General features: G+C 39.3%; 5 protein-coding genes across 6 annotated transcripts; 2 read left to right on the forward strand and 3 right to left on the reverse strand.

Annotated features, from left to right (window-relative positions):
* Window positions 1-287: 287 nt before the first annotated feature.
* Window positions 288-2,705, forward strand: LOC103959243 (proteasome subunit beta type-2-B). The gene is made up of 3 exons (XM_009371594.2): window positions 288-550; window positions 668-791; window positions 2,105-2,705. Exons 1-3 carry the CDS (start codon window positions 393-395, stop codon window positions 2,435-2,437), a joined length of 615 nt encoding a protein of 204 aa, XP_009369869.2. The 5' UTR covers window positions 288-392; the 3' UTR covers window positions 2,438-2,705.
* Window positions 2,706-2,838: 133 nt separating this feature from the next.
* Window positions 2,839-4,338, reverse strand: LOC103937660 (non-specific lipid transfer protein GPI-anchored 25-like). The gene is made up of 3 exons (XM_009347610.2): window positions 3,738-4,338; window positions 3,515-3,580; window positions 2,839-3,393 (listed from the first exon to the last, which is right to left on the reverse strand). Exons 1-3 carry the CDS (start codon window positions 4,120-4,122, stop codon window positions 3,179-3,181), a joined length of 666 nt encoding a protein of 221 aa, XP_009345885.2. The 5' UTR covers window positions 4,123-4,338; the 3' UTR covers window positions 2,839-3,178.
* Window positions 4,339-4,893: 555 nt separating this feature from the next.
* Window positions 4,894-6,180, reverse strand: LOC103937647 (non-specific lipid transfer protein GPI-anchored 20). The gene is made up of 4 exons (XM_009347597.3): window positions 5,750-6,180; window positions 5,612-5,638; window positions 5,371-5,421; window positions 4,894-5,259 (listed from the first exon to the last, which is right to left on the reverse strand). The coding sequence occupies exons 1-4, from the start codon at window positions 6,084-6,086 to the stop codon at window positions 5,048-5,050; spliced, it is 627 nt and encodes a 208-aa protein (XP_009345872.2). The 5' UTR covers window positions 6,087-6,180; the 3' UTR covers window positions 4,894-5,047.
* A 4,625-nt stretch (window positions 6,181-10,805) lies between these two features.
* On the forward strand, window positions 10,806-11,843 carry LOC103937646 (non-specific lipid transfer protein GPI-anchored 5-like). Of its 2 annotated transcripts, none has more exons than XM_048584566.1 (3): window positions 10,806-11,227; window positions 11,418-11,472; window positions 11,589-11,843. In XM_048584566.1, exons 1-3 carry the CDS (start codon window positions 10,912-10,914, stop codon window positions 11,719-11,721), a joined length of 504 nt encoding a protein of 167 aa, XP_048440523.1. In that variant the 5' UTR covers window positions 10,806-10,911; the 3' UTR covers window positions 11,722-11,843. The 2 variants fall into 2 exon arrangements, with proteins under 2 accessions (XP_048440523.1, XP_009345871.1); XM_009347596.3 differs by having other exon boundaries at window positions 11,418-11,468; window positions 11,594-11,843.
* A 295-nt stretch (window positions 11,844-12,138) lies between these two features.
* LOC103937648 (protein CDC73 homolog) lies at window positions 12,139-14,425 on the reverse strand. The gene is given in 4 exon segments (XM_009347598.3): window positions 12,139-12,837; window positions 12,996-13,078; window positions 13,236-13,938; window positions 13,940-14,425. Coding segments are annotated over 4 exon segments (1,221 nt in total). The 5' UTR covers window positions 14,282-14,425; the 3' UTR covers window positions 12,139-12,744.
* Between the last annotated feature and the right edge of the window lie 3,878 nt (window positions 14,426-18,303).

Consider the following 18,303-nt stretch of genomic DNA (forward strand, 5'->3'; position numbering starts at 1 on the left):
AGCAACAGAGACATGGTTTTGGTTTTGTGGAATAGTGGGGAAACTAAGAGAATTAAGAGAGAGAGAATCGGAGGGTTTGATTTTTTGAGCCATTTAGCTCTTAACCTTCATTAGAGATGACGTAAAATGAACGTAGGAAAATAATTAAACTCCTAACCTTGCTAGCCCGCATACCGGCCCATATAAGCGGATTTGGACACATAGATTAAAACTTGAGCCCGGCCCAATAATGGCCTCTGAATGAGTGAACTTGTTGCTCAAGTTGCCTCCACTGCTATGACCTCCAAATTTTTTAACCCAAGAGGAGAATACAGTGTACCCCAGCTCCAAAGAAATCAGAAAACCCAGAGAGAGAGAGATCGAAACTCGACAAGCCAGCAGATCAACAAGCAATGGAGTCCATCTTCGGTTTGGTAGGCGATGGCTTCGCTGTCGTGGCAGCGGACACTTCAGCCGTGCACAGCATACTGGTCCACAAGTCCAACGAAGACAAGATCATGGTGCTCGACTCCCACAAGCTCGTCGCTGCTAGCGGCGAGCCCGGCGACAGGTTCAAAATATTTTCTTTTTAATTTTCGTTTCTGGGTTTCTGTTTGATTGTCGATTATCGTGTTCTGGAATCTGAATCCTGATTCAGATTTTTTTTTGAATATTTTGGGGAAATTAGGGTTCAGTTCACGGAATACATACAGAAGAACGTGGCATTGTACCAGTTCCGGAACGGGATTCCGTTGACCACCGCTGCTGCTGCCAATTTCACCCGCGGTGAGCTCGCCACTGCCTTGCGAAAGGTATGGGCTTTTTCTTGGATACGTTAAATAAACTTTTGGGGTATATGGTTTGGTTGATTGGATTTTTTACCAGTATTAGGGATCTGGTGTTTAGGTTAGTAATCTTATATTTTTTTTTTTCTCAGGGTTTTTGTTGAGTTATGGTAATTGGGGTTTAGTTAGAATGAAACAATGTGGAAATTAACTACATGATGCGGGTTCAAGCCGAAAAAAGATTAAATATGTGAATAGGGTAAATGTTTTATTTTGTGCACATTGTTTTGGTTTGATTGGGGTTTAGTTATAACTTGAGTAAATCTCGCAATGGTATGCTTTAATTGACAGTCACATAAGAGGTAATTTACCGAGTTAAAGTTATATTGCCAAGTTAAGTGATCAGGGACTGAAAATTTGTGTGTCAAATAATCTGGTAGTGATGCATGTAGGTTCTGTAGATGCTAGTTATATGACGATACAATCTGGGTTGACAAGAGTTATGAATCTAATTAGGCATACTAAAAAATACTAAAATTCCAGAATCAATACTAAAATTCTAGTGACTTCTTGCCTTCAAGTCCAACCCTATTAGTCTGCAGAATATCCTACCAATCCTTCTTCCCATATGTTTTATACATTAAACCTCCTTTTGAATTACTGCTTACGTATGAGTTCAAACAATGTTGCATCTACATTCTAGAACTTTATCTCATGGATGTTCATACCTTTTCATCAAACGCTTGGAATGTTAAGGGCAAATCTGGATGTTACAAGTAATTATGTATGCTTCTTATTTTTTTTAGGCTGTTCCTAGGCGAAAGTATTATTCAGGAAAAAGTGAATATGCTTACGTAATATTCCTAAAGTTATGTAATCAACTTGTGTTCCTCAAGCAGGCTTTACCGGTGCTATAGGCACTACCAGTTCACTTCTCATGGGTATGGTTGAAAGTGACATGGCTCTAGCCTCATAAACAAGGGGGGTTGTGCTTAAAATCTCAAGGGTGATTACATCGTGCTATGATTTTCCTTATTGAGTCGCAAACCTTTGCTTTATTGATTTTGTGAATTGTAACAATTCATAGTTATCCATTTTCTTTGTCCGGTTCAAAGTCCACTTGGAATTTTCATGTACAATTAATTTATTTTGTTGTTCATCAAGAAGAAAACGGCTAAGTTTATCCTTAGAGGGATGTTTTTGACTTTACCTTCAGAGAGAATTCAGTTATTATGAATGAGTGATAGATGCTGGGATGAGATTGTATTAGTAGATAGAGTTAAATAGTTGATAGTTGATATTTTCTTTCTTTTCTGGTTTTTAAAAATTTGATTTTGCAGAATCCATACATGGTGAACATCTTGATGGCTGGTTTTGACAAGGAGGCTGGGGCATCCCTTTACTACATCGATTACATTGCCACTCTTCACAAGGTTGAGAAGGGAGCCTTTGGATATGGGTCGTACTTCGCACTCTCACTGATGGACAGGCACTACCACAGTGGCATGTCCGTGGAGGAAGCAATTGACTTGGTCGACAAGTGCATCATTGAGATCCGGTCAAGGCTGGTGGTGGCTCCCCCAAACTTTGTGATCAAGATTGTTGACAAGGACGGGGCAAGGGAATATGCATGGCGAGAGTCCATCAGGGATGCCGGTGTTGCTGCTGCATGATTGATCATTTAAAAGCATCACCTGACTTGTGTTTATTATACTTTTAAACTTTTGTTGGCTAAATTTTCCTTTGCTCTAGTAAGTGAATCTGATGCCCCTCCAGAACCTATCGAAAATGCTCACAGTAGCTCTCTTCTTCTTTGAACTTGTGATGTGAATGCTGCTGGAATACTTGTATTTTGGAAGGAGAAATGGTCTTTTAAAAGTGAGTTTCATTTGTAATGACTGGTTATTTGTTATCATTTATTTACTTTTCCTTTTGACAAAATGACCAGTTCCGGGCCGTCTGGCTACGAATTATTTACTACTTAGTGAAAACAAATTCTTTGCAAAGCAAGGATAAGACTATGGATGATGGACATTCTCCCGACACTCAAGCAGAGAGTTTTGTTGGCTTTGGGGTCGCCCTTTACTATGAATCCTAGAGGCTAGCTAGAACTATTTGAGCAGGATTTGTGATGCCAATTTCAAGTAGAACTACAATTTGTTCGTATGCGGGAATGACAAAAGTTGATTTTATAAGTTGAGCAGATGAAACTTAAATGAGAGTGGGTGAATTTCAGTACACTTCATTACTCAACTAACACAGGTTGTCATCTCAAAATTTATATGTGAATGTACAATTTTTCATGAATGCCAATGTGACAGGGTAACTGCACAAGTTTCTTGATCAAGTCAGTACATGAAATGCCGAAAGGGCGTTGAAGTTTTCACGTAAAGTCTCAATGAATGTAGGAAGCATCAGATGAATATCTGAACAAGAAAGCTCACAAGGGCAGGTAGAATCCAAGAGTTGCTCACGTACACTTGCTTCATTGCAGCTGAAATCCTTGCAGGTTCTACCGCTGAGCTTGGCGGAGTTGGCAATCTGTTTCCCCGCGGAATGCTTGAATTGTATGCTGGTTCTGGTGCTAAGCTCATGAGAGGAGATGAAGCATTGTCCACAGAATCAAAACCTGCAAAATAATAGTAAAAATGGGATTTTTAGGGCTCTTGCTAAATCAAAGGTTTCTGCATCACATCTCTGACCAAAAAAAAAATCCAAGAAAATCATGGGGTGAGCGGGACTAAAACTACCTGAAGGAGGAGGACTTGAAATCACTGAAATTGTTGAGCTGCCGAGAGGAGGGAGTTCTGGTGATCCTGTTGCAGTTACGCAACAAAATTGGAATTTGAGAACCAAAATTTCTTTAAAATTCACATTCATGGCGTCAAGAATTAAAATAAGTTTGGTAATTTCTGAATCGATATATAGAATCCTAATTTGGGCAGAAGAAAATGTTCAAGAAAATTGAAGAACCTGAGCAGAGAGACTCCAAAGATTGTGCACTTGCGTTTGTGGAAATGTCTCTGAGAGGGCAAGTGGAAGACAGAGACAGAACGCGACTCCCGTTCACTGGAAACCCCAGCATCGGAGGATCCTGGACCAGGTAACAGAGGCAGAGCGCGCCGCCGGACTCCATCGACAGCGAGAACGCGTCGCAGCACTTGGGTGGGGGTGAGTCGGAGAGGTTGTTTGGCGGAGACGACACGTACGGCAGGCAAGGCGAGAATCTCACGAGCTCGTCGGCGCAACTAGGTGGCGGAGACGGCGGCGGTTCTGCTGATTCCAAGCCGAGAATGACGAGCGTCAAGGCTAGGAGGATGGCCATGAGAGGAGGAGGAGCAGCAGTGGTGGTCATCATGCTTGAGAGTTTGAGAGAAATGGCGGGAAACAGAGGAATTCTGATAATTCCAGAAGTGCCCTTTTCTGGTTTGTGTGAATTGGGATTGAGTGAGTAGGCAGTTAATAACGAAGAGAGCGTGATCTATAACTGCCCAAGCTTAGCCTTTTGGCGGCATTTAGAATTTTTCTTTTAACAAACTGTGTAGCTAAACAACTTCAATATATTAAAAGGAATTGACTTCCAGTTCATGAGCCGAGCACACTGTCTTGGCCGACTGACATATATGCAATAACACGATCTTTTTTAACATTGCTCAACAAGAAATTGATAGAAGTATCAAACTAATCATTATTCGAAAAATTACAATATTCACCAATTTATTGTAGCGAAGGAAATGGAGAATTCATTAAAGCTTAATACAATGCTTGTTCCCCAGCTTTTATATAAATGCTTACAAATTCTCAAATTTACAGATAACCACATGGTTACAGATTCGAACTTCGAATCCATCTACTTAGAGTTCAACAGAAAGAAACCGAAATCATTTTTCATTACGGACAAGCGATAACCATATGAGTTATGACTCATTTCATCAAGCACTTCACTCTTCTCTCCACACAGAACTTCAAGAACGTTGGAATCAATTGCATCTTAACATTCTTTCATTTAGGGCGGAGTGAGTAGTGAGTGATCGATGCAACCTCTCACACGAAAACAGAAAAAATTATGTCATCCGTTCATGAGTCTCGAAGTAATTTACTGAAACTGAATTTTTGAAGGGACCCCAAATGAAACGAAACAAATATCTTTTTCACAAATACAATAAATAATCACCAATACATGGCTTACAATGATCTGAAGTAGCAAAAAACAAGAATCACACTCACACTCATACAACAATGTACGAAAGAATATGTATAGAGATGAACATAAAATAATCAGCCTAGAAAAACTTGAAAGCTAGAACGCCGGATGCCAATAGCAGAAGAGAAGGCGAGTAAGAGGGCGTGGCAGCTGATGGAGTCAGAACCGGGCGGCTCCCAGTAGTTGCAGTTGGAGCTGCAGAGCCCCCTGTTGTAGATGGTGGAGTTAAACCTTGTGTGTTGTCGGATTCCGGTGACTCAGCTGATGAGGTGGGTTCTGGGACAGAGGAAGCTGCTCAACAGAAAGCATGTTGCGAGGCATATCAATATTAAGAACCGTCACCAATTTGAGCGCTTTAACATTACAAAGCTTCTTCGAAAATGTACTTATTTAAGAAAATACCTGTTGGAGCAGATGGTGAAGCTCCAGGAGAAAGAGTTGGCGACAGGGAGCCTGCCAAATTCAATTACACAGCATTAGTTCACCTACTAACAACCGTACAATATACGAAAATGTTCACTTGTCAGACGGTCCAACATTGTTATGATATTACATTGTCAATCTCAAACAATATCGTAACATGTCCGACTGACTGACAAGGCAATATTAACCTAAAATTACAAACCGTCAGACTAAATGGTACCTGGAGCAGGACTGGGTGCACCAGCGGCTGCATAAGCATCGTATGTTCATGTTAGTGGTCATATAGAAAATTACACATAATTAAACATGTTGATAATACTGAAAAAGCATGTCAAAATTACAAGAGTTTTAAATTAACCTTGGCATTGGAGAGGGACACCGGGGATGTTGCAGGCACGAGGAAGAGAGAGGGCTAGAGTCCGGTTGATTGGCAGCTGGAAGGGAACGTTTCCAGTCACAAGGAGGCACACACAGTCCCTGCTAGTACTTGTGACGGATTTTAGCGAATTGCAGCAGGCGGCGGTTGGTGATGTACCATTGGCGCTGCTATTAGTGAGATAACTCATGCAAGGGGAAAAGCTAGAAATCATGTTGGCGGTGCAAGGGGAACTGACTTGGGCGGAGACTGGCAGAGCCAGGATCAGAGCCACTGCCATTGCCATAACTAGACGGGGGAACGGCATGAAAATCTCCATTGTCTCTGATATTTTGTGTCGAAATTGGAAGGAAATTTGTGGATCCGTAGGAGCTGGAAATGTGTACAACTTTATGGTGAATTGTGAATCGTGAGTTGTGTTTGTAAGTGAGAAGGGTGACAGAATTTATAAGGGATTAAGGAGAAGTGGAGGGAAGAAGGAAACGTGAATATTTGGAGTTGGTTTTTGGAGATCAACTACCTTAACGAACTATGTGGAAAAAATGGGGTTTTTGAGTAGGTGGGATTAGTATTATGTGGCATATTTATGAAGCATATTTTGACTTGCATTTGGGCAGAGACTTGTTGACTAAGAAACGTCCAAGCCTGGGTTTTATTATATGGCTTCATATGGTTGGTTCATAGCTCAAATCTGTTAGAAATAGAATCATACTAATAGGAACATAAAGAATGAAAGCGTGACCAAAATTAAGTAACACCAAGTGAAAGAGGTGTGCATTGGATCCATGCAAAACAATCATTCCAAACCTTCCACTTTTAGAGAGATTCTCTCATGTAATCGACGGTTATCAATATGTGTTTATTTCACGTATTACATGGTCTAATCATGTGATTTGGGAGATAGAACATAATAGGGTATTAAATTAATGGTAATTATTTTGCTCCAATTTCAATCATGTGGTGTGTGAGAGATTGACACATAATGATAAACAAGTTACATAAAAAATTTTGCCTCAATTTCAGTCATTGTTATTATCTGACTTCTCATTAATACAAGGACTCCCGAAAATTGAGAGCCAAAACTAAGCCAATTATGCTACTTGTACACAATTAGGAATCAACAAAAGAATTACCTATGAACATGTTGCTATTTCGTTTAGCAGATTTTTAAATTTTCATGAAAAGAGAAGAATCATTTAATTATAAAAAAGGATATGTAAAAGAAATAATTTTTCACGCCCCGATTCTAATATAAGTTCAAGATTGACATGTGACGACAGGACAGTAATTGTAGCGATACAACAAATAATTGTCATATTCTGAAAATTTAATCTTGAAACGTGACTAAATTTATGAGCTAGATTGCGTAGTACTAATAAATTCCTTTTATTGCATCGCTGCAACTAACCTTTAGGTTCGGTTGCCTACGTATCCTATGACGGGATCAAGCCATTCGTAGTGCATCCTTTTGTTAAGCCCCAAAACATCTTATATTTATAATGACTTCCAAAATTTATCATGGCCTTATCTAGCAGGAAAACTTAGAGTTCCAGAATCACTCAATGGAACTAAATGTATAAATCAATAGATTTTAGACTACTCAACATAACAGAAGTAGGATCTCGTACCAACTCAACAAAATCCATAGGAATATAGGGTTTTAGACCAATTCAATGGAACCGAGAAGTGGAATTCTGGACCAACTCAAAGGAATTCAGAGGAATATAGGGTTCCGAACTAACTCAATGGAACCATATCTAAAGTGGGATTCCGGTCCAACTCAATGGAATCCAAAGGAATATAGGGTTCTAGACCAACTCAACAAAATCAAATCGGAAGTGAGATTCCAGACCAACTCAATGGAATCGAATTGGAAGTGGATTTCTAAACCAACTCAACGGAATCTAGAGGAATATAGGTTTGCTAACCAACTCAACGGAATCAAATGGGAAGTGTGATTCTAGACCAACTCAACAGAATCCAAATGAATATAGGGTTGCAGACTAACTCAACAGAACTACCCCAAGAATGCGTATGGTCCCTCAATGCGGATTACCAAGCAAAACCATATGCATAAAACTAATAGTGTGGCCCCCCAATACATATTAACAAAGTAGGACCATATCCAATAACACTAGGCAGCCCAATACGGATTTACCAAGCAAAGTCACGCCTAGTATGCGCATGGTTCCCAATGCAAATTAAATAGGCAAAACCATGAGTGTCAACTAATAGTATGGTCTTCCAATGATGATTAACCAGGCAAGACCATCTATGTACCACACTGCTACATGGTATAGTCTCATTTTCACACATCATGCATCATATGTCATTCATTTCCATAGTGAACACATACCTCTAATGGTGTCACGTATCAACCAAGTATGATCTAATCATAAGAAGTACAGTACACTGAATACTCATACATACTAGTTCTACTGAAATTCTAATAGATTTATTAATTCATCATCATATACTAGCAATCACACATTATCAACTCTCTCCTAGAAGCATAATAAGCACGTAAATCTTAGTAAGGTGCCACTTGCACACGAATCAAGATGCATCTTTCAGGATGACACACTGATCAAGGTACGCTCATTAGGCTCTGTTAGGTATCTAATAATACTAACTTCAACATTCAAGAATGTTTCGAAACATGTTGATTGAAAGTTAACCTTGAGTCAACGGGATCAACAATACGATCAACAACCCTATGTAATCAATTTTGAAGGATTGGCACATTAGATTTTCGATCCATAAATTCCTAAAAGCATCAAATAATATGCACAATAACACACTAAAATTTCCTAACGATCCAATGGTCGAATGTTTGCCTACAACAAAGGTCAAGTGGAGGCCATTTACAAAAGTAGGCTCTACCAACTGAATCACATCCACCGGAAATTAAAAACTGATTAGAGCATCGAAATTAGCCTTGGAAAGCAAAGTCGGGTTACTGGCCATGCAGCGTCGCTCGTGGCGGCCAAGCCTCATCCCGTCGCCGTTGCTGCTCAACTGCATGATCAGGGGTGGGGATCTCTTCCTGGGCTTAAGAGCTATCAACTTGTGGTGATAGTTGGCATCGGGGTGGACGGTGACGACAAGTTCCAGTCGAGACAACTCGAAGCCGTCGAGCACCACCTGTTGGAAACAGAGGCCAAACATGGTCGAATTGGGGTGAGTTGTGCTCGTGGTGATGAGAGGAGTCTAGTGGCCTAGTAAACTCGCCCAGGAGGCAGGTCGAGTTTGCTGCAATAGGGTGATCCCAGTCGACTCACGAGTCAATTCGCCAGAAATAGGAAGGCTCCCCAAAATATATGGGGCCTTCTATAATTCTATTTACAGAGGTCTCAATGATCATTTTTGCCCCAACTTTAGTCGTTTGTAAATTTATCGTTACAACTCCGTTTCACGAATGGTTTTCGCCTATATGTTCGTAGGATCAAGCTTTATCTACAAATACTAAGAATGACCACGAGAGATCTACAAATTTTTATTGACTATTCACAAAAATTCAAACTTTGTAACTATGTAATTGAAACTCTATAATTATTGAAAAATAATAATAACTTTGAAATACAAAAAATAAAGGAGTAGAATTGGCTTCAACAATCATTTTCCTGTTACAGGCTTAGGAGAAGGACTTAGGGTTCACCAAAATGCAGTGCCCTCGTTCAATAAGACATTTCCTTTTATATGTATGATTGTATCACGAGGCCACAATAATAGGGAAATCGTTCCACATTTGCTATTCAAGCAAAGGGGTCGGATAATCATATGACAAGTAACTTTTTGCTGACCAGCATGCGAGCATAGATATGCTGTGAGAAGCATGCAAATACAGGACAAGAGTAATTCACCTTACCTCATCTCGTGGACAGGTGTTAAACTTTCTTCATTGTTCACAATCATAAGCTCAGGTCAACTTTCCTTGTTCTACAAGCTACCAAAAATATCGTCATTGTCAAACAAATCATGCGCAATATTCTAAAAATAAAAAGAAATGTAGTTACCATTGTCTCCAAAATCTCTTTCAAAATAGCATCTGGGCAATTTAAGAAGTAATTATCTTAACAAATTTCTCTTTCAAGGGCGAAGTAATTATGTTAACAAGTATTTGTTTGAAGGGCTTGTTATCTTAACTTAAGAGTATATATCAGTTTTTAAGTTTGACGTGTTGTGCGATTCACTTTCCTAATATTACTCGTACAGAGAAAATGAAAGATAGAAGTACTTTAGCCAACAATGATTGATTGAGTTGGTAAATATTGTTCTCTTAGATAGAATAAAGTATGGCTTTGAGTTTTGCTGTCGGCCATCTCTCTTGTGGTATGACCTTCTACGATGCTCGTTTGGTGCCTATTACCTGGATTTAATAAATTATAATTTAAGATCTATTTGAACGTAGAAGTAAATGAATATTTTTTATTTTGAAGGGATTAAAATCGATTAGACACAAAATAAACTTATTCTTCTAAAATTATGAGTGTGCCATTTGCGAGGATTGGAAGGAGAAGCTTTCTCATGTCACCAACTCATAATGTGTCAATGGTTCATTGGACAGGTAATATAATTTTTTCTAACACGTAGTAAGTATTTATTGGAGATAACGTCACTAAGACTAAAATTTGGTTGCACGAGAGGTATAAGTTTTTTTCATGTTTAATTCGACGTACTTTACAAATACAGTGAGTTATCCAGTAGATACAAAACAACTTGTCCTTGAATATCTAAAAGTTCTAAGTTGGGATCTAATCTATGCCAAAAACGGTAGAAGTTGGTAACCCAATAACCGACCTTCGTACTATTCCATAGCCAGCTAAGCCATTCAACAATTGAATCAAATTATTAAATCTAAAGCTTCATAACAAAATGAAGAACCTTTTGTGACATAATACAAGTAGGAATAGTTAGGTTACCAATTAAGCCAACAATTTTTAGGTTACCAATTAAGCCAACATTTTTTAGGCTACCAATTAAGCCAACATTTTTGTCCTCTTTCTTCATCTCCCCCCCCTACAAAAAGCCCCATACTTCTCCCCTTAACTTCACCAAACAAATCAAAACACTCAAATCCCAGTTCAGATATACCACAGCTTCCCAATCACTTCCCACACAAACCCAAAAAAACTTATATTCCAATGGCACAAAAGTTTGAGATGTCTCTAGTCCTTGTCCTAGTGACCATGTTCTTGGCAAGGGCAGCAGCCCAGTCTAGTTGCACAAACGTGATCATCAGCATGTCACCCTGCCTCAGTTACATTACTGGCAACTCCTCCACCCCTTCTTCCGGGTGCTGCTCGCAGCTCGCCAGCGTTGTTGCTTCCTCCCCACAGTGTTTGTGTGAGGTCCTTAATGGCGGTGGATCATCTCTAGGGATCAATGTGAACCAGACTCAGGCTCTGGCATTGCCTGGTGCTTGCAATGTCCAGACTCCACCACTCAGCAAGTGCAATGGTAAGCCTGCATATGCTCAGTGTCTTATGTCGGTGTTTTGAGTGAATCCTACATCAGAGAATTGAAGCGTTCCCTAATAGCATAAATGATCTTGGGCCTCTCACCCAATTAATTTCAGTTGGATGCTCACATTCTAATGATTGGTTTTAATCTTCTTCTAATAACTTGAACTACCGCTATATTTGCGCAGCTGCTTCTCCGGCTGGCTCTCCAACAGGAGCAGCAGACTCTCCTAATGAAGGTCCTCAGGCACACAAACAGTTCATATGATTCTTTTAGTTGCGAATGAATCTGTTGAAATTTTGATCCTCTGCTTCATCTGTGAGGTTGACGCTAAATTTTTGTATTGGTGTTCAAATCGTGCAGGAACCGGTTCAAAAACTGTACCATCGACTCAAGGCGGCATGTCGGACGGATACTCCATCAAGATGTCCACTCCGACTCAACTGTTTCTTCTCTTGGCTACAGCATACGCTACCTTCACAATGTGCTGATTTTCTTTCTGTTGGTCTAACTTTTCGAGTAATACACATAATATGTTTCTGTTGGCCAAACTTTTTGAGTTATACGCATAATACCGTTTGTGATTATTAACGTATGGGATTATTATTTTGAATTCAGTTGTTAGATTATAGATATATTCATTGTAACCTCAGAGAGGTTGATATGGTATTTGTACTAGTCCCTTCTTTGATAATAAATGTTTTCTGGCTTTTGAGTGAAAAAAAAAAAAACCTTTTAACGAAAAGCTTCCGATACTGTTCACTTTAACGAAAAACCACATTTTTACACTAAAAAGTCAATCATGTACTACTCTCTTTATCTTTTATTTTGTCATTTTCGTTATACTCAAAGTTTCCAAACCCTTTTCATTAGTTTTTCCAATCAAAAAACACTATCGACGATCTTCCGCTACAATCAACTGAATTAGAATTATGATCATAAACATCAATCACAATATACAAATAGGCTTTTCAATCTCCGTCCTCGCGGATATACACATCACTTCCACGACGAGCGTTAGCTGTATAACGCAGTTTGTCCCCCTAGATGGTTGGAGATGTTGGACCTGGATACCTTCCGACTAGTTTGCAAATATGTGAAGATACTGCATTCGATGAATGTCACCCAGAGTCTTGCAGAACCTCAGGAAAAGAAGGTTCAATGGCGCGGACCACTGTTTCTCAATCAGTTTTAGATGGACTAGGAAACCCTCTGCATATCTGCAATGGTCGGGCAAAGGTTTGCTTAACATTGCGAATATGTAAAACAACAAGTCCATCTTCAAGTATCTATCCTCAGCCATTCTCCTTGCCAACCCTGGATATTCAGCCAAGCATCTCCATGTACTCTTAGATTGATATAGTCTCATCACTCCTCAGAAAAAAATGAAACGTTACATATCCTAAAAAATCCTCAACATTTTGATAGCAAAACTTAAAAGTTGAAGGAGCACAAAAGCGCAACCTGCACCAACATGACTGCTATAATCTCTTTCTTCCGCAACTTGATGCACATCAAGAATGTGATCTTGACCGCACAAATTCTTCTAATCTGTCCCACACCTCCAATGCCGCAGCTCTATCTTGATGTCGTTTATTCTTGCTAATCTGCACATTTAGAACACAGTTCAATATTGACCAACAAGCAGAACAAAAAACAAGAATGAAGTGGAACACTGATGCTAATGACAAAAGCAAGACCCTAACTAGCATAACTATCTAAAAACAAAGAAGCAAGGAAGCTCAAGATGGCAAAAATAGCTCACCGAGATGATCTTCACATTCCACTGCTTCACAATCTTTGCTGACTCCACGCTATCATCTTCGAACCGCATGAAAAACCCCATAACTGCATCACAACACGACATACACAAACAACACATGAAATCAGCTACAATGAACTTTCAAAGGTCACATAAAACAAATTCAGAAAGCTAAAATCTCAATGACCCAGATAACAATTTCTCAATGCAATTAAAACCTCAGAACTGAAAGTTTTCACTTACTCTTATTGAAAATCTCAACATGGTCCTTGAAAGGCCAATCCTTGAACTGCCACTCCTTCCCCAACACGAAAACCGCCACAACCCGGTCCCAATCCTCCGCCTTCAACGCCGAGGGCTTATCCCTAACCTCATAAGCAGTCACCACCCGATCCCTATCCCTGCTAAACTTCTTCTGCACCGTCACGCAGTCCGGCTTCGCCCCTTTCATCTGCTTCACCTTCACATCAGTGGGTATATAAACCCCATCTTCCAAAAACTCCTTCACATTGTAAATCGTGATCAGCGTCTGAAAAGCACTGGGCACCAAAATTATGGGCACACCTTCCCCAATTTTACCCCCCTTGAGGTGCAATTTGGGCTTCGGGTTCGGGTCGTAACCTGATTCGTCTCCGAACCCGGTCATGCCCCTCTCGTCGGAACCCATTAGCCTACTCTTCGCCACCAGCCCATCCTTCCTCTGCTGGGACTCAATACGCTGTCGTTCCTCTTCTCGCTTCGTCGCCGAGGTCAAAACGGCGTAAAAGTTCCTACCTTTACACTCCAGCAATCCCTCCCGGTCCTTCAACGGGCGCTCGCTGGAGCAAATCAACGACATGCAGTCCACCGGCGTCTCGATTTGAGTAAAAACCCTAGAATCCGAGGCAGTCGTAATCGCCGTTGTCGCTGCTGGCGGAATCAAGGGTGGTAGAGATTTTGGTGAGGTGGACGGCGTCGTTTTGGGGAGGGAGGAGGAACTCGATGGAGTCGGAGGAGGAGATCTTTCCGGTGAGGTAGTCGAGGAGGGGCTTGCGGTCGGGGAAAGTGACGGAGGGGATGCCCTGGGTGCGGGCGCACTGGATGTAGTCGGTGTGCTTGATATGGTGGTTGTTGACGTAATAAAGGAGGGTTTCGAGGGTGTAGAGATTGCCTTGCTTGGAGCGGTAGGCGGTCTCTGCGTGGCAGGGGAAGCTGTAGTCGGAGCCGAACCGGAACTCGTCGTTGATCCGGACGATCTTGTCGAGCTCACCGCGGATTGTGAAGTCGCGGAGGGCCGAGAGCGGGTCCATAGAGGATGATGCAGTTTGCTTGCTGCTGCTGTAGTGGAAAGTGATCTGAGTGATCACTGAAACACTCTTGACTCTATCGATGTCGGAGAGTAAACGAGAAGTTATCTGGTTTGGGATTTGAGGTTTGGGCTTCCCTTCGTGTATACAGGGCTTCTGTGTAGAGTGAGATTTTATGTATTGGGCCTTGGATTATATCCTATAGAGGAATGGATTTGGAAATATGGTGGTCGTGAACACTATGAATAAACAATTCCTTTCTCTTTCGCTTTTTCTTTTTCGATCCGTATTACTTTATCAGAGTGTTAATAACGATTTCCTATTTTATTTTATTTTTATAAAAGAAGTTTCCTCAAATGTTAGAATTTTTGTTGATATGCATATTTACCACTTGAATTTTAAATTTTTTTATTATCACTTAGACTTTGCATTATGTTGCAATGTACCACATACTGTTAAATTTTTTTTATTAATTGATGATGTGGCCAACACAAAACCTACATCTTGGTTGTGTGGGATTGCTAAATAACAGACGAAATAAATATATAAAGCAACGGAGCCATCATAGTATTTTTGAACTACTCCAAAAACAAAAAGAAGGGTGGTTATTGGATCATTTACCAACCCGAGTCTGATAGACCCTATATTTAATTTAAATGAAATTTATTTGATATTTAAGTAAGGTAAAAACGAATTCCATTATAGAGCCGTATGCAATGCGTAAAAGATGCCTGTACGGTTGTTCAATTATATATTTTATTATTCTTTATCTCTTCACCTTATCATCATGCGAGATAGAATAAACATTTATTATGTTATATCATCAGGGTAATGATCCATCAACCTGCTAGTTCTTTTTATGAGGCACAGACGGGAGAATTTATCTTGGAAGCGGAAGAACTTTTGAAGCTGCGCGAAACCGTCACAAGGGTTTATGTACAAAGGACAGGCAAACCCTTATGGGTTGTATCCGAAGATATGGAAAGAGATGTTTTTATGTCAGCAACAGAAGCCCAAGCTCATGGAATTGTTGATCTTGTAGCGACTGAATAAAAAAGAAAAAATAACAAAAATTTCAGACGAATTGGTGATTTGAGATTTTATCTTCTTACCGGATTTAATATTCTATTCATTAATCTATTAATATAGAAATAAAATAATTCATAATCATCCGGTTAAGATCGATCTAAACCAGCCCATTATGTATATGATTCAATATGCCAACTATTAAACAGCTTATTAGAAACACAAGACAGCCAATCAGAAATGTCACGAAATCCCCCGCTCTTGGGGGATGTCCTCAGCGACGAGGAACATGTACTAGGGTGTATGTGCGACTCGTTCAGATCATGGGCTAGGACAAAAGAAAGAAAACAATTGATCCAGTATCAACGATCAGTACCAGTGAATAGACTAGAATGGAAGAACTCCATTCAATATCTAAAAATCAAAAAGATCTATCCTTCTATTGTGGTATCAAATGTATGGTTTCCGTTGGTGCAAATCCAATCAACTCCGTTTTAAATTTAAGATGAGAAAGAATTCTCCATTGATAGCAAATGATATCCATTAAGCAGGGGAAATACTATTTTAAAAAGCAGAAAAATTATGCCTTACTCTTGCAAGAACGGACTAACAGGGTCAGCTACTCAGCTAATCTTCATAATTAAATACCGTTACTGTATAAGTAGATCTCATTGTGAAAGACCTCGTACTGGATAATTATGGGTAGAGCCAAAGAGTGTGAACTGTACAAGTTAACAATAACATTGATTAAATGAAAGAAGGGCTCCGGTGTATAGAGAGGACCTCACCGTTTAAGAAGTAACCATAGAAACGATGGAACCCACTATATCCATTTCTATTTACAACTTTTATGTGGTTTTGATACCTAATATCAATACAATTTTTTCTAGGCATTTCACCTAGAAAAAAAAAAAAAAAATCGTGGTCGGGAAGGTTATAGTAGCAAAAGCCATTGGAATTAAAATTTTATACATTGGAAGAATCCGTTTTGTTATTAATAGACTAGGATACGGGAAGGGAATAACTGAAAGAAAGGAAATCGATTAGTTATTCATCAAAGTTTCATTTATTCAATGACCAGAATTAAACGAGGGTATATAGCCCGAAGACGTAGAACAAAAATTCGTTTATTTGCATCAACCTTTCGAGGGGCTCATTCAAGACTTACTCGTACTATTACTCAACAGAAAATAAGAGCTTTGGTTTCGGCTCATCGGGATAGAGGTAGACAAAGGAGAGATTTTTGTCAGTTGTGGATCACTCGAATAAATGCAGTAATTCGTAGAATAAAGTATACTTCAGTTATAATTAATTTATACACAATCTTTACAAGAGACAGTTACTTCTTAATCGTAAAATACTTGCACAAATAGCTATATTAAATAAGAGTTGTCTTTATATGATTTCCAATGAGATCATAAAATAAAGAGATTGGAAGGAATCCGTTGGAATAGTTTAAATGGAGTTCCCAGGAGAATGAAATCTAGGAAGGTAGAGTAGAAATTAGTATGATAAAATATGATAAGGTCATCAAAATGAAGAAAGATGTTAAATAAAAAGTATTTATTCCTCTTCTCTCATTTTTTTTTCTTACGACAGGACATTTCGATTTTACGATTTTTCGAACAAAAAAAAAAACGTCAATCCGCATTTGAGTTTGGATTGAAATTTTATTTTGATTCAATTCAATTGAAGAGTCAACGTTATTTTTTTTTTCTAGTTCTAAGATCAGCAGCTCTAGCGGTTGACTTGCTTCTTTCAAATTGTTTCTCATTATTAAGAAAAGGTAACTAAGATAAAATACAAGCTTGTTTTATAGCAATTGTACTTAATCGTTGTTGTTTTAAGGTCAATCTATTCACCCATCTAGATAATATTTTTTCTTGTCCGCTAATAAATTGATTAATAAACTCCTGTTTATATAATCAATTCGAAAAGATCGCTTGGATTTATCCATGGTTTGTTTATTCCTTATATTGAAAATCCCAATCCTATTTCTTAATTCTACATTGTGGAGCCAAAAATAATCACAAAAACTGTGGAGGTGACACATGAATTTTTGGACAAGAAGGACAAAATTACTCTCGAGGACACCTTTGGATTCCCACACCCATGCAAAAGATAATAATAGCTCAATCAACGAAGAGTCAAAAGTGATTAATATGGTATTTATTTAAATTTCTCTCATCACTCCTCATCAATCCCTTATTGATTTTATTCAAAAGGTAACTCTCAAAAGTTTCTATTTAATTTAGGAATAATTACCATGTTAATTGCAATTTGCTACCCACCATATATGGTTGACCACTCATCATCCTAAGGGCCGGCCTCTCTCCTATAAATAGCCCTATTATCCCACTAAAAAGCTAAGTCATTTGCTACCTACAAACTCCCAAACACATTCTTTTCAGAACTCTAACTTTGGCATCGAAGATTCTTTGGCAAAAGCCCTCCCCCTCCCCTAATTTATTGTGGGCCCATGAGGCTTTTGGCCTTAATCTTAGGTGTTATTATTTTGCAGATGCATTTTCGTCAAAGGAGATGATGGCAGAAATTTGCATCCACAAATTGGTGCTTTCATTGAGAGTTTAATTCACACGCTCGAAGAAGACTTTTGTATTCAAAGTTTCTCATTTCTCATTCATACGTAAATTTTTTATACGTTCTTATTCCTAGACTTTTTTTAATTCTTTGAATAGATGTAGGAGAAAAATACAATGGTGGGAAATTCGAAAACCATGACGAATGAAACTTCCTACGTTCAAAGATCCAGATCAATTCCACAAAGCCCAACGCAGCGGCAAAAGGAATAACTTTGCCACCATGGAGTACCACCACTATGGTAGCCACGGAAACCACCGTAGTAGTGAGGAGAAGGACAAGTCCATAGCAACAAGGCCACGAAGCAACAGTAGCTGCCACCTTGCAGTAACGAGCCCAAACCCGTGCCACAAGGCAGCCAACCCAAAGCGAGACAACCTAGATCCAGCAGGCCCACG

Source organism: the organism of the source record quoted next, unplaced genomic scaffold (assembly GCF_019419815.1).
Source record: "Pyrus x bretschneideri cultivar Hongxiangsu unplaced genomic scaffold, Pyrus_bretschneideri_v1 Contig21, whole genome shotgun sequence".
Taxonomy (NCBI): domain Eukaryota; kingdom Viridiplantae; phylum Streptophyta; class Magnoliopsida; order Rosales; family Rosaceae; genus Pyrus; species Pyrus x bretschneideri.

Bases quoted from the DNA above. Each gene is read 5' to 3' on its own strand.
- LOC103959243 (XM_009371594.2), top strand. From the start codon at position 393: ATGGAGTCCATCTTCGGTTTGGTAGGCGATGGCTTCGCTGTCGTGGCA. The intron at 551-667 runs GTTCAAAATATT...TGGGGAAATTAG, and splicing joins AGCGGCGAGCCCGGCGACAG to GGTTCAGTTCACGGAATACA. The intron at 792-2,104 runs GTATGGGCTTTT...TTGATTTTGCAG, and splicing joins TCGCCACTGCCTTGCGAAAG to AATCCATACATGGTGAACAT.
- LOC103937660 (XM_009347610.2), bottom strand. From the start codon at position 4,122: ATGATGACCACCACTGCTGCTCCTCCTCCTCTCATGGCCATCCTCCTA. The intron at 3,581-3,737 runs GTTCTTCAATTT...TAACTGCAACAG, and splicing joins TTTGGAGTCTCTCTGCTCAG to GATCACCAGAACTCCCTCCT. The intron at 3,394-3,514 runs GTAGTTTTAGTC...ATTATTTTGCAG, and splicing joins TTCAAGTCCTCCTCCTTCAG to GTTTTGATTCTGTGGACAAT.
- LOC103937647 (XM_009347597.3), bottom strand. From the start codon at position 6,086: ATGGAGATTTTCATGCCGTTCCCCCGTCTAGTTATGGCAATGGCAGTG. The intron at 5,639-5,749 runs GTTAATTTAAAA...ATGCTTATGCAG, and splicing joins TGTCCCTCTCCAATGCCAAG to CCGCTGGTGCACCCAGTCCT. The intron at 5,422-5,611 runs GTACCATTTAGT...TGAATTTGGCAG, and splicing joins TGCACCCAGTCCTGCTCCAG to GCTCCCTGTCGCCAACTCTT.
- LOC103937646 (XM_048584566.1), top strand. From the start codon at position 10,912: ATGGCACAAAAGTTTGAGATGTCTCTAGTCCTTGTCCTAGTGACCATG. The intron at 11,228-11,417 runs GTAAGCCTGCAT...ATATTTGCGCAG, and splicing joins ACCACTCAGCAAGTGCAATG to CTGCTTCTCCGGCTGGCTCT. The intron at 11,473-11,588 runs TCAGGCACACAA...GTGTTCAAATCG, and splicing joins GACTCTCCTAATGAAGGTCC to TGCAGGAACCGGTTCAAAAA.